Here is a 14,400-nt window from a genome sequence, read left to right as displayed (position 1 = left end):
AAAACATGTAGATTTGCAAAGGTCAACTAACTAATCTCCGCAACCTGACATTAACAATAAAATGAAAAGAAGAAAAAAGGTGAGGGAACAACTTATAGTCTTATAGTAACAGTTGAATGCTGGAAATAGAAAAGGAACAATGACTGAGATTTATCCTCTACATTCTGGAAGGTCGTCACTTTATGACTGATACTATCTTCTTCTCCTCTGACTAATTCATAACCTGTAGCATTGATTTTTACATCCTAATACGGAGAAACCTAACTGCTGATTTCCATGCCTACTAAAAGAATGTACCCCAAACGGCCTTCCAAATCTTGTAATCATATTTACAGTGAAATGGGATGCTAGCTGATTGATCTGTATCTATATTACAAGTCGTTATCCAACTGCATTACTCCTCCCGAAATTTAGTCAAGTCAAATGACAGTGTTTTGGAACAACTGCAATAACACAAGCACGGTCAGCACATTAAGGAACTATATTAGATAAATGATGAGGATTTAACCATGTGAGGATGTTCCAATTATCGGCTGATGCTCACCTCATTTCAGCATCCCTGAAAACCCCAACCAGAGCTTCAGCCTTGTCGTAGAAGCTATCTTTTAGAGATATTACAATACTTTGAAAACCATTGCCTCCTTCAGTATCCTGATTAACCCTGGCTCCTTGGCATGACTTTGAACGGATGAATCGAGCAACCTTTGCTACATTTAAGTTATCCAGTGCAGCATCAACTTCATCCAGTATGAAAAAAGGCGAAGGCCTATAGCTGAAGCATTCATAAAAGAAAATATATAAATAAAAAAAACAATTAATTACTGGTACTAATTTACGCAGTGTAAAAAAGTAGAAACCAAAAACTAGAACAAAACTTCCAGAGTTAAAAATTGGAGAGAAAGGAAGACCAAAACCCTGACTCTTCTAAGAAAGGAAGGAATAATGATGCTACACCCCCCACCCACAGGCTTATACTTGTATCTTTTCATGAAGTCAACTTTAAATATCAAGTCAGAGGGTTTACAATTGTGCCAGAAACTCCACAATCCCCCACCCTAAAGTATTCATATCTATTGAAGCATGTGCTCTTTGTACCTGCTGCAAGGTCTACCCAGAATCTTTTGTGCACGAATCATGAATGTCCGTAAAGGTAAAAACTATTTTAATGTTTTAAGACATACCTGTGTATGGAAAACAGTAATGCTAACGCTGCAACAGTTTTCTCTCCGCCAGATAATTGTTCCATATCTCGAAAGCGCTTTGTTGGGGGCATAGTAGTGTACTTGACACCATGTAAAAACGGATCATCTTCATTTTCTAAATTCAAATATGCCGTCCCACCCAGGGGATGTGTATTGCTCTTCGTCAGTTGCTTGTATATCTTATCAATATTACTGGAAATATGGTTGAAGGCATCCATAAACAACTCATACCTGCATTGACCAAATAAACCATTACAATCAAATGCCAAGGGAAAAATAGACATGTTGGGTAGTGGGCATATATGCCATTTAATGATGATTTCTTTCACTTTCTTTCAACAGTAAACAGTGATCTTTCCTATTTCTAGTTTCTATCCATAAAATTTCTCTTACAAAATCCAACAATGTGCAATCATGTATGGTCAACTACATTATAATAATTAGACAATCTGGTAGCAGTGTAAAAGCAATCCATACCTCCTTTGCTTAACCGAGTTAAACAGATCAGCCTTTTGTTTCTGTTCTTTTCTGGCCACTTCAAACTCTCCAGTTACATCTCTTTCCTTTTCTTGTAGAGCCTCATATTGGTCCATGGCCTTCAAATTGGGAGCCGTTCTTTCAATTTCTGATAACTTGGCATCCATTTGTTTCTTAAAATCTAACTCAACTTTCTCCCGCTCAGAAGGCCTCCTATTCCTCAATAGAGACTCATCTAACTCATCAAAATCAAATACTGGGCCTGTCATGGAGGATTCAGTCTCCATTGGATCTGAAATGATTGGAAGGCTTATTTGCTGTAGTTCACAATTTTCTATTATCTCCTGCTTTCGAGATGTTAGCTGCTCAATCTGCGATTCCTGCAAGGCGAGGAAAAAAAAAAAGACTTAGGGATTTCAAATTCACATATAACATGGTACAGAAGTGTCGCAAACAAAAATAAATGCCAACCTTAGAATTTATCTGTCGATTAAGTTTGGATACATTTGATGTTGCAGTAGAACCCCGCTTGTTCCATTCTTGAATTTCCTTTTCACACCCTTCCGACTTGGACTTCCATTCTACATGAATAGTGAGAGATACAAAAAATATGAACTAACAGAAGGATAAAGTGGGTTTGCAACTGGTTTGAATAACTTGAGAAAAAGACGGAAAAAGAACAATCATAAGATTAAGTCTCAAGCTCACTGCCTAAAATTTAAGAAATTAATGTCTGCAAAACATAATATGGTACCCATGCCAAACTATTATCATACCTTGTGCTTCTTCCTTCAACCGAAGAATCTCATCAGAGGCTTTTTCTGCTGCAGAGTTGGCCTCGGCCTCTTTCTTTTGAACCCGTTCTAAATCTTTTAGTAGGTTACTAATAGATGATTGGAGTTCTTCAATTCGTGTATCCATGTCCCGATTTTGCTCATACTCTAGCCTGAAAGCAAACAAAGAACAGTATTTTACCACATAATATGAGAAGGTGCCAAGCTGTCAGGCCATAAGTACACCAGAAACAAGTCATAATTGTGGTGAAACTAGGCAGACTATTTGGGTTTGATATTTGAGCACTCCTGATTCTATTCTAAAAAGTTAAAACAAAATCTCAGTGACTTTATTGAAGATAAGTCATCACAGCCCTACTAGGAACTTGTAACTGGAGGGCATCAAACATCTTATCTTTAGTGTTCACTGCTTTTTAAAGAAGTGTGATGTTAGACAGGACAGCATTCTTTAAAGATGACCAAGCCGCATCAAAAAGCATATATGGTGGGGTCAGAGGAAAACTAACTGAATGATTGGCCCAATACTTGTAGTTGGTTGTTTCCTCAGTCACAGTAATTGTAGTTCGTCAGAATGTTAAAGCACAATTTGAAGATGCATAAATGCATGCACACACGTGCAATAGCATGTCTATCCATGTTCAAGTTATATACCACATGGATCATGCATGTGTCCAACATAATATACACAACTCACATTCCATTGTATGCCCAAAATAAGATGAGATTACCAACATATAGCAGTAAAATTGACAAAAGATAAAAATACAGGGAAGAACATACTGGTATTTCAGTTTTGATAGCTGGCTACTCAAACTAAGCCTCTCTTCAGCCATAGATTGGGTAGCCTTGAGTTGTTTTTCTTCATACTCGCGAATGTTATCTACCCCAACAGATTTACTAAAGCCTTTGTAGAGTCTGTCAACAATATCATTTATCCTCTTCTCAAGCTTATTGATTTCTGTGCTCCGCTTATCTACAGCTTGTTTTAGCTGCAAGAAAATTTTATTAAATTGCTGGAACTACTTGTGTGAAATAGAATGCTGGAATAAGCTAGATATAGAGCACAGTGATCATCACAGAAATACCTTCAGAAGATCAGGACTGATACGATCAATCTCTTCTTTTATATTCTGCCTCTCGCGGACCAAATTTGCAAGTTTGTCCTTAATGCTTTCCTGTGACAAAACTTATTTTAGTTTTGAATTGACTAGAAGGAAACCTCATGTATAGCACAATTAAGAGATATCAAAGTAAAATTTGCAAACCTCTTCAGTCCCCCCATCCACAGCACAAAGGAAGAACTAAAATAAAATTAATAACACTCATCTCAACTATATAGACAACCTAAACCACCCCTTCCCATCAAATCTAATTCATCTTATTTGATAAACCATAAAACAGCTTCAAATTTCAACATGCATCTTCTCCTCAATCTCAAACCATTTAAGAATGTTATATGAAACAACTCTGTGCTCTCCCCCCCCCCCCCCCCCCAAGGATTTCAAGCAATGGGCAGGGGGGATCTAGCAGAGAGAACACAATAGGATATATCTAAAAATTGGGTATGGACACACAAGTAAATACTAAATTCCACCATACTTAAAACTACAAAGGATAATCATCAACTATGAATTACAAACCAGTCAGATTAACCGTATCGTGAGTGAACAAAAGAAAAAAATAAATCCCTGCAATTACCTGCTCGATATCTGCATATTGGATTTTCTTGTCAAGCCCACTAATTCTGCCAGCTGTTTCAGACTCTTTTAGCTGCATCTCTCTAATTGACCCAAGCTCTTCTAGCTCCAACTCAAATTGTTCTTTCTTCTTCTTCAGTCCTAAACAACAAACAGTTAAACCAAATCCAAAATAACCCAACAAAAATTCAAATGAAAATACAGCAAAAAACAAAGTCAAAAACCAACCTTCAACTTTTTTATCATCCCATTGCTTTGATCTAGCTTCCATTCCTCCACTGGTACCCCCAGTCATTGTGCCAGATTTTGACAGCATAATTCCATCAACAGTTACAACTAATTTAAGAGGGGTAGACAAAAAAGTTAGATATCTAGCTAAATATAAATATGCCCGACACAGAATACTTATCAATAACAAAGTAGAACTCATTACCTTTGAACCTCTCACCACTCCAGCTTAGGCGCTTAGCCTCATCAAGTTCGTCACAAACAAGTGTATTGCCAACCGCAAAAAGAATAGCCTTCTCCAAGGCATGATCAAATGTTTGGTTGTTAAGTAGACAAACTAATAGCACCATTTTGCAGATTCTCATGAATAAACTTACAGTTTTCTTACAAATAAAAAATGTACAAGGAATAGAGGCAATACATCAAGGATAGAACATAGCATAATGATCAGGAGGGTGAACTACAGTGATAGCTAACCATGAAATGGTGAAGGTGTCCGCTTGATGCTTCCATGCATTAACATGTTCACCAAAATAAATGCAGAGATGATACTAATGTGGATGATTATTATCAGTTGAAAACTCAAACTTCTTTGTGGGAGAGGCCCACAGGAGTGAGGAGTTGCATAAAGAAAACTCGTGCTACAGATGGAAGGAAAAAAAAATGAGAACAGAAAAGCCTGTAAATTTATTTATTTTGGACGAGAAAAGCCTCTAATTTGAACAAGGAAAAAATTAAAGAATTTTTAGAGAGAAAAAAAAATCAATAACAGACACATACTGGGATCCTCAATGCAAGTTTAATTGAACACCTTAATTGTTCAAAAAAAATTTGTCGGGTTCAAATGTTCCATAATTTCTTCTAGAAACTTATAACATGTTTTCAATAACCAGATTTCCACTACCAAAACAACAATGCACCAAAAATTAGCAGCACAAACCATCCCAGATCAAAGATACTCCCAATGCTGCAAAACATGACATGTAATATAACATATATATATATATATATATAATCAGACACATAATGTCTCTGCCTATTCCTATCCATACAAATAAAGAGCTACAAAATATGCACTACACATGCAGACAAACACCAACAAGATTACACAAGATTGCATAACTTCTCAACTACACACTTTGCGACAATAAAAGTTTGCACACTAAACCAATGTAGGCACTGGTAGAAGCAGAAAATAACACATCATACTTCAATCTCTACTGTACCGTAAGATGAAAACCGCGACACAGAATTATGGAAGATTTGCTATCAAGGATTCTGTGATCAAAAGCATGAAGAAAGGATATTGGACAACATCAAAAACCAGCTTTGCAGTACCACCCAAGTTACGCAATCTCTCCATTACTTGCTTTACACGAACAGATTGGAGAGGTATGAATGTCTGAGGAGGAAGCCTTTGTTCTTTCAAATACTGCAGAAATGCAAGGATCAGTATATCAGAACCGCATTCACATAAATAATATATAATTAAACTTTGTCAACATATATCCCACAATGGTGTGCCAAGTAACCAAAAATAAACGTCAGTATCATGAGATATATCAATATTTAAACACATACAACCAACAGCAATATCTAAACTCAATTAGAATATGAAAAAAAAAAAAAGCATTAGACCTCTAGTTTTTCCTATAATCCATCTTCTTTTATTTTTATTCTGATTGCCTTACAACTAATGTGATGTGAATAATCGTTATGAACTTTAGAAAAATAAAATCTTAATTTTACCGATGAAAATAGGAAAGCAACGGGTTTATACTTTATCTCAACAAGCTAGTGTAAACATTCTACGAGAGCGTAAAGATTCGAAGAACATATATCACCTTGATACACTCCTTTCCTGTTTGTTCATCTTCAACTACGACTGCATCCATAAATTTTCCCATGGCAACAGTGACAGCAAGATTATACTTCTTTTGTGTTGGCCTACAGAGTTCAGTCATGCGACCATGGACACCCTGAAACAAGCGCTTGAGAGTCTCCACTGCCTGAGACAACCTGGAATCTCTCTCATTTTCATATCTGTCGGCCTTCAGTTCACGTAATTGCTTTTCTAATTCATCAATTTTTGACTTCAGATTTTCATACTTTTGTCTGCATGCATAAAAAGGGTAATAGTAAAGATACGATTCATTGCATTTTGCTATTATGTCTTGTAAAAAAGTAATAAAAAACTAAAGAAGACATTTAATCAAATAAGTGAATGGGGGAATGGGAAGCACCAGGCAACACATGCCGAAGCCATAGCAGAACATATGGTTGACTCTTAAAATGCATCAAAAAACAAGCATACAATCAAGTTGAATAACCTGGCATTCTGATGTTTCTCCTGCATCACATGCAATTCATTATTCAGATTTTTTGATTCCTGCTTGTGTTTTGCAGAGTTTTCTTTAATTTTTCTCTGCCTTGTCAGCATTTGCTCATTCTGTGAATCCAGTTCACGCTCCCTACTTCTCAACTGTTGAAGATTTTCTTCCAAATTCTTTTGAGCTTCAAGATCAGCATGCTGTTGCCGATCCAGAACCTCTTTCTCATCTTTTAGCTTTGCAGTTTTCATCCCAGCATCCTCCTTCCTGTAACATCAGCATACCAATAACAATTTCCAAGGCCTTATCAAGGAGAATGCTAACTACTATGGTTAAGTGAAGGTAATTTAGCAAGTTCATGAAGAATGAAGGGTAGGCAGGAAAATGAGTTCAATCCTCAGCTCAAATTTGAAAAGGAACATGGTTTTTGGTTTCAAGCCTAAAGAAACAGAATTTCAACTTAACAAACATAAGGGACAAGACACTATCATCACACTGAGATGCAGTAACCATGATAAGATTAAGCAGAGATTACCAAACACTTACACTTTAAAATATTCCCTTAATTTAGTATCGTCTAAATGTAATTTTTCACCACTGTCTCGACCTTTTTCCTGTAAATCCTCTAGTTGTGTGGTCAAATCCTGGATGCCCTTCTGCAGCTTTTTAATTTCCTCCTTATGTCTCCCCCGTTCTTGTTCTTTTCTACCAAGCTCCGTCTTACTTTTCTTGATTTTTGAATTTATTCGAGACATTTCCTCTTTCAGTTTCAGCAGCTCTGGTTTCTACAAACCATATCAAATAATTCATTAGATGTCCTCTTGATCAAGAATAAGACAACAATTAGATTTACAGAATAGAAGCCATTATTTTAAAATGTCAGCAAAACAAGCAATATATTGAAGAAAAAAAACATCACAAGGACCCGTTCATTCACCCAAAGCAGCTATATGAGATGGTCAAATACTCTTAAACTAGACATGTAGGTTGAACGAACACGGATTTGCCGTAATAAGTAAAACGTAAAAATAAAAAGATCAATGACATATTTGGTTATAACAACTTTTAAGCCTCAGTTGTTTAAGGGTCTAACAGAGACAAACTCAGTAACAAAAATCAAAATGAAACTCATGCTATTGGACACAAATATCACATGAAATTTCTATCTCCTGTTGAAGGCAAAGAAACTCACACTTCTGTCAAGTCTACTACTTCTCTCAGCAATCTTCTTTTCACATTGAGCAATCTCTTTTAAGTATTTGGCAAGTTCTTTCTTCTTTTTGTTTGCTTCTTGCTGAAAATCATCTAGTTCTTGCATAACCTGTTCGCGGCTTCTCTTTTCAGCTTCAAGCTCATCAGTTGTTTTCGTTATATCTTTTTCTATGTTAAGCAACTGCCACAAAAAGTGTTCTCTCTTCAAAGATTTCTGCAAGAAAGAATATATGTGATTTTAGTATTAGCATAGTACAGATTTCAAAGTTCCGAAACAGAAGATTCAAAGATAGGAGCATACACCTATTGAGCATGTACAAGAAACAAACTTCAACAACAAAATAGTTTACACGGATAAAAGTTTTCAAGACAGGTCCTATATTAGATTTAATCCACATGAGTGGATGCACACAATCATGTGGATGCAAGATTGATAGTGTGTGCGTGTGTCTGTGTATGAGCGCCTATGCACGAAAGAGATAGAGGGGGAATGCTATATGCAAGGCCCTCTTTCCTGAAACCTCTTGAAGGTGTGAGAATGGTTCCTAGTATCTACTATATCTTTTCAGTTACATTATATCTTGCATGCACGCATGCATTTGTACAATTAATTACATAATTTCACCCGACGGAGAAATTGAAACAATTCAGCAGGATAGACATCAGAAGAACTTCTTATAAACCTAATATACAACGTATGCATATGATTGTGTGCATATAGACATATGTAACCAGTAAAGCACGGACGTATATATAAAAATCTGCAAGTATGTGTATCTGTATGAAACCAGCAAAAAAAAACATTGAGACATGCACCAGTTCATTTTGCAGGCGAATGTGCTTCTCAGCTTCTTCCTTTTGCTCTTTCTTTTGCTTCCTCTCCGCTACTATGGTTCTTTTTTTCTGATAAACAAGGGCTGCTTTTTCTTCAGCTATGCCTTTCTCTTCTTCATACTTTTCATAGTCTCTCTTGAGCTCATCAGACCCCGAGATCTGCTCAAGCAGTCCAGTGAGTTCCTTAGGATTTTTAGAGGCAATGGACTCGACATCACCCTAAGAGAAAAAGATAATCAGTAATTAGAAGTCACCCCATCACTGCCAAGATATGCAAATATCAGAGCCACCATACAAGCTGCAATACATCTTAGAGTCTATGAAAAATAATGCAAATGAGTAGACAATGCACGGTTTAGCAACTTGTGTGAATTCTCATATTTTTCCCTCTTTTAATTTCGGCTTAGAAACAGGATGGATATATTTCCAAAATTAAAAAGACGGAAGCCCAAGGTTCTAATGAGCCACTACACCAAAGTGCCCAAATAAGAGTACCTTGAGCCTGAACTCAACAATGAGCGCGAAACATTTACGTTAACTAACCCAACAACATTTCGCAAATGACACGTGCAATTGGAGACATTATCAATATTTAATAATTAACTTCCATTCATCCACTAACGCAAGGTGTGGCAAATAAATGTTATTGATGTCCCTTCTCCTTCTATTCTTCTCATTCAAAAACTCTGCTTCCTAGCAAAACATACTCCCTATGGCAAAAATCGATATAGAAAGCTAAACAATGGCAATTAAGAGTATTCGGTCATCGAAATTAACCTGAAAGACAAGAAAATTGCGAGCCTTGACTAGAATTCCAAGGGACTTAAGCTTCTCATTATAAGCTTCCCACGATACTGACTTGCCGTCTATGCGGTACTCACTGCCGCCGGAGCTAGTGATGGCCCTTGTGAACTGGATCTCAGACTCATTCGCAAGCTGGTAAACCAAGCTCACAAACGCCCTGCGGCCTTTCTCGCTCTTCTCACTGTCGTCCATGGCGTAGATCAGGTCCTTCAACTGGGACCCACGGAGCTGGCCGGTCTTGACCCCAAGGACGAAGCTTATGGCGTCCATGAGGTTGGACTTGCCGGAGCCATTGGGGCCGATAATCGCCGTGAAGTCGGAGAAGGGGCCGATGACCTGGTGGCCCCGGTAGGACTTGAAATTCTCGAGCTCCAGGCGGTGGATTTTGCCCTGGGAGATCAGGGACGGCATGGCTAGGGTTTAATTCGACAATTTGAAGCTAGGGTTTGGGGAGGGGTGGAATTTAGGGTTGGGGGGAGTGGCGGAGCGCGGGAGATAGGAGTGGAGGGAAGAGATGCGGAAGACGGGAGTTGTAGCCGGAAAGTTGAGGAGTTGACTTTTCCGGCGGAGAGGAGGGAAGGTGAGGGGGGAGAGGAGGGGATTGGGGATTTGAGGGAATTGGCGGGAGATGGAGTTTGGGGGAATTAGGGAGGATTGATGATATGACTAGCCATTTTCGAAGTAAAAAAAAGTAGAGACCACCAAATTAGTGAGCGCTACTAGAGTCGAAACGTTTCACTTGGCAGAAAATGCAAAATGTTTTATTTGCAATTTAGTCCTTTGGTGCAAGAGTCTACTTTTTTTGGTGGTCTGAATTCAATATGTCTAAAGTTCAGAATTTTTCTGAATTTGATTGATAAAATAAAAAAATAAAAAAATCATTTTGTACCTTTCAAGTTTCAATAATTTTGCTCATTACTATTTGGTTTAGTGGCATAAGTCTCCCCTTTGTAGGTGAGAGGTTGTGAGTTTGACTCACAAAAGACTAGTTGTTGATATGATCAAACAAAAAAAAAGTTTCAATAATTTTAAGGAAGTTTCAATATTTCTCTTCTTTTGCGGACAATTTAAATTCCATAATTTTTAATATGGATATAAATATGAAGCAATGAGCAGCTGAGATCAACGAATGAGGGCAAAACTTAAGAGTTGCCAAAGTTTTGCATAAATATCCAAGTAAAACAAGGTCATTATTTCAATGATACCCAAATTTGAATAAAACAGAGCAGAATTGTAAGTTTTAGCTTTTTAGGGCATGAATATACCTTAAAAGTTCTAGGACGTGAATAATAATAATAATAATAATTTAGGGTTTTGGCATAAAAGATCGGGACGGCACGGCTGGTTGATGGTTTAGAAGCTAGGGTTTCTGGAGGTGGAATCTACGGTTTGGGAGAGTAGAGGTCGTAGTAGAGATGGTGAAGAGTTTTCCGGAATGTGGAGGGAAGGTTTGGATTTGGGGGGAGATGAAGTATGCAGATGGCAGAATAAAACTTCAACAAAATAATATTATGAAAAAAAAAATTACCACAGTCGAAAAGAAAAGAAAATAAGAAAAAAGGTTCAATCAATGTAAATGAAAGAGTATCAACTATGAATCGAGACAAATCAAGTTTCCGACCTCTGTCTTGTTCTTTATATCGTGCAGTATAATTCTTGCAGTCAGGAATTTCCAACATAATGCAGAAACCGGCATATAAGTGAGCAAAGAATGCCGGGGTCCAGGACATATATTACACGAGAGAACATTACGTAGAAATGTCAAGGAAGGTAAAGAAACTATTCATCCTGAAAATGAAAAACAGAGAAAAAAAAAAAAACAGTAGCAAGATGCACATACAGAACATAGTTGGGCAGAAGGGGCTTATAGTATGGAGACAGCTGCCCCCAGCTGAAGTCCACATTCGATGCTTAAAATTACTAGTAATATTACAGAATGGTTAATTACTAGAACCATAATCGAGGAAAGAGACTCCTCAGGGACTAGGATGGTCTGCTAGTATGAAGTCATCAGGATGGATGCAGCTTCCATCAATGGCCAACTTTTTCACTGATAGACGGAGGAGTGCCTTCTTGTACAGAATCTGCTATTTTGGTTTCACTATGAATTCCCAGAGGAGCTGATGGGCCAACTTCAGAATCATTGGAATATTCAGGCAGTTTACCACCATGTTTTTGGCTGTTATCTAAATCCTCACGCTCAGGGGGGTTAGAGCTTACTGGTAGTTCTCCATTTTGAGCCGCTTCTGACCCCTCAGGCCTGGTGGCATCCGGGTTTTCGAGCTGTTGGCCTCCAGAGTTTTGAGAAGCTTCCAACTCCTGATACTTGGAAATAACTTGTTGAAGTTCTTCATGAAGAAATAGTGCCTCAAAGAGCATCCCTTCATCATCAGTAGTGGTTTCTATAATCCTCTGAATAACAGGCTGAGACTCCTTGCACTTTTCCAGCATGTTCATGGTTAGTTCTTCCTGCAATCAAACAAGTATTTCCATCAACTTACGTGTCATCTTCCGCTCACAAGCTGATCTTAGGAGTAGGTAAAAAATGAAAAACTAATTATAGGAAAAGGTCAAATACTTCCTAGAAAAATTATTATCATGCAATTATATAATCATATAGGATAGCAGTGCATAGAAAAACGTAGCCTAGAAGAATTACAACTGCTCTCTCCCTAACAGTCTACTCACATGTGCAGACACACACACCTATTCATGATGCACGTAACATGAAAACTCTTTCAACCCGCCCTAAACCATTTCTATCTTCTTTTTATATAAGAGGGATACGTAACTGTATTGTAGTTCCTTCAATGATTGTATACAAGTATTGTGAGAATGAGGATGCTTTAGACTAGAAATATGTCATTGCTAAGGAAGCGAGGCACTTAGTTCTATATCAGGAAAGAATTTGATTCGAGAGAAATAAATAAAGGAAAGTTATATATACGATATATATATATATAGGAATTAGTATTGCTTTCCAATGAGAAGTCAGAAACACACCTTCAAAGGTTTTGGATCTGTTTCAGTATTCAAAATACTAGACAGCAGCTCCAGGCTATTGCGAGTTACAACAAGATATTCTTTTTTTTCCTCAACTGACAGGTAGTTATAGCGAAATTCACGGTCACTTGCATCATGAAATCCTGTGTCAGGTACAGGGTATCTTTCCGGGGGAGGCAGAGGCTCTTCCATGTATGATTCCAAGCTAGATTGCAACGAGGGCGAAGTCCCTCCTTGTGCTACTGGATGTGCTCCTTTTTCTCTCAAGATCTGCATAACACCCAGAGAAATAAGTGGGACATCAAATGTCACTTAAATGGCGATTACCAGGATTACTACAAGAACAAAGTACCAAAGTCCACACAAGACAGGCCAACAACTTAACAAAATGATTCAGACCTAACATAACTAAAATTAAACGATAATGAGAAATTTGGTGCAATGTTACTCTATCTTAGGAGAGGGAAGATGTAAAGAGGTCATAGTTTAGTGGGCATGCAGATCAAAAAGGCGATTTCATAAGTGGATGTAAACTAAAATCATAATTTATCATTCAAGAACCAAGACCAGATTATGGATCATCTTCAATGCAGGGAACTATATACTAGGCCATATGAATGTAAAACTGGAAAGTCAGGTCATAAATTGATCACAAAAAGAGAACAGCATATATATATATATAGAGAGAGAGAGTGAGAGAGAGAGAATGTTCACCATGTAAGTCTGACGAAATACAGGTAGATATGCAAGATCCTGAGACTCTCCCCAAGCCCTTATCAACTGCATAGCCCTGCGTCTATTTTCGCTATCAGTCTGTGGATTATCAATCATCCTAAGCATCTCATCCAACACCTTCTCCGACGCAACCTCCGAGAACACCTTCTCGCAATTCATAGTACACGCCTCCAACAAGTCAAGACTCAGCCTCTGTGTCACAACATTCTTCCCCGAAATCTTCCTCTTTATAACCCTCACAACTTCCGACCCACTAAACTCCTCACTGTTAATCATAGCACATATCCTCAAATTCAAGCCCCAATTGGGCTCCTCCATTGTCTCCAAGGTGGCCTCATCAATCATCCTCGATTCCGGAGTCGGGGTAGCCAGAATCTCCTTCACTTTGCCACTAACCATCCGACCCATTTGAGCTCCACTCGTCACCAATTTCTCGCCCAAGTTACCCAACTGAGCTAAATTAAACTTGTCCATAACTCACACCAGCACAAAAACTCACAACCCTGATTTCATTTCACAAATTACGAAAAAAAACAAACACCCTCTTAGTCTCTGAACTCAAATTCAAAACTAAATCTTCAATGAAATGTAACTAAAATGAGAAAAATCGTAAATTTTTTACATTCAGATTGTCATTTTCATCAGAAACTAAAGCAGCAGATGGAATCAAGAGGTGAAAAGAAGTGAGGTACCTGGGGGGCTCCGGCGACGAAACACGGAAGCGTTGATCCTTCTCTGGAGAGAGAGAGAGAGAGAGAGAGAGAGAGATGGGGATGGTCAAAACTGAAAGGGAGAGAGAGAATACGTGGCGGCAATAGAGGAATCGAGACAGAGATTTGCGAGGCTTTTGGTTTCGCGGCCTAGTGGTTTTTGTTTGGTGGGTTCTGATGCCACGTGGTGTTGGGAGTGTTTCGGGTCGGGTCCGAGGGTGTTGGAATTCGGATAGTTCTAAAACGGTCTGTGTCCGAATTTATTCGAATTGATTAGAGGTATTGACTATTGAGTGGTGAAAGGGATAGATTGATCGAGATAAACAACGTGGTTGATCGTTTTGGATAATAAGTCGTAATACTAATCGAGGAAG

At 38.1% G+C, this 14,400-nt stretch overlaps 2 protein-coding genes across 2 annotated transcripts; both read right to left on the bottom strand.

The window, feature by feature from the left end:
* Nucleotides 1-80: 80 nt before the first annotated feature.
* On the bottom strand, nt 81-10,265 carry LOC133736014 (structural maintenance of chromosomes protein 1). The gene is made up of 18 exons (XM_062163449.1): nt 9,552-10,265; nt 8,757-8,993; nt 7,921-8,154; nt 7,275-7,513; nt 6,729-6,995; nt 6,243-6,513; nt 5,706-5,830; nt 4,604-4,713; nt 4,399-4,506; nt 4,172-4,311; nt 3,559-3,648; nt 3,254-3,462; nt 2,456-2,625; nt 2,151-2,260; nt 1,680-2,059; nt 1,182-1,433; nt 545-772; nt 81-443 (listed from the first exon to the last, which is right to left on the bottom strand). Exons 1-18 carry the CDS (start codon nt 9,987-9,989, stop codon nt 395-397), a joined length of 3,657 nt encoding a protein of 1,218 aa, XP_062019433.1. The 5' UTR covers nt 9,990-10,265; the 3' UTR covers nt 81-394.
* Nucleotides 10,266-11,247: 982 nt separating this feature from the next.
* LOC133739523 (TOM1-like protein 2) lies at nt 11,248-14,170 on the bottom strand. The gene is made up of 4 exons (XM_062167307.1): nt 14,009-14,170; nt 13,296-13,819; nt 12,582-12,851; nt 11,248-12,047 (listed from the first exon to the last, which is right to left on the bottom strand). The coding sequence occupies exons 2-4, from the start codon at nt 13,788-13,790 to the stop codon at nt 11,610-11,612; spliced, it is 1,203 nt and encodes a 400-aa protein (XP_062023291.1). The 5' UTR covers nt 13,791-13,819; nt 14,009-14,170; the 3' UTR covers nt 11,248-11,609.
* Between the last annotated feature and the right edge of the window lie 230 nt (nt 14,171-14,400).

The sequence above is a fragment of the Rosa rugosa genome, chromosome 3 (genome assembly GCF_958449725.1).
Source record: "Rosa rugosa chromosome 3, drRosRugo1.1, whole genome shotgun sequence".
NCBI lineage: Eukaryota > Viridiplantae > Streptophyta > Magnoliopsida > Rosales > Rosaceae > Rosa > Rosa rugosa.
The sequence above is the reverse complement of the archived record's forward strand: the minus strand, read 5'-3'. Positions and strand labels throughout refer to the sequence as shown.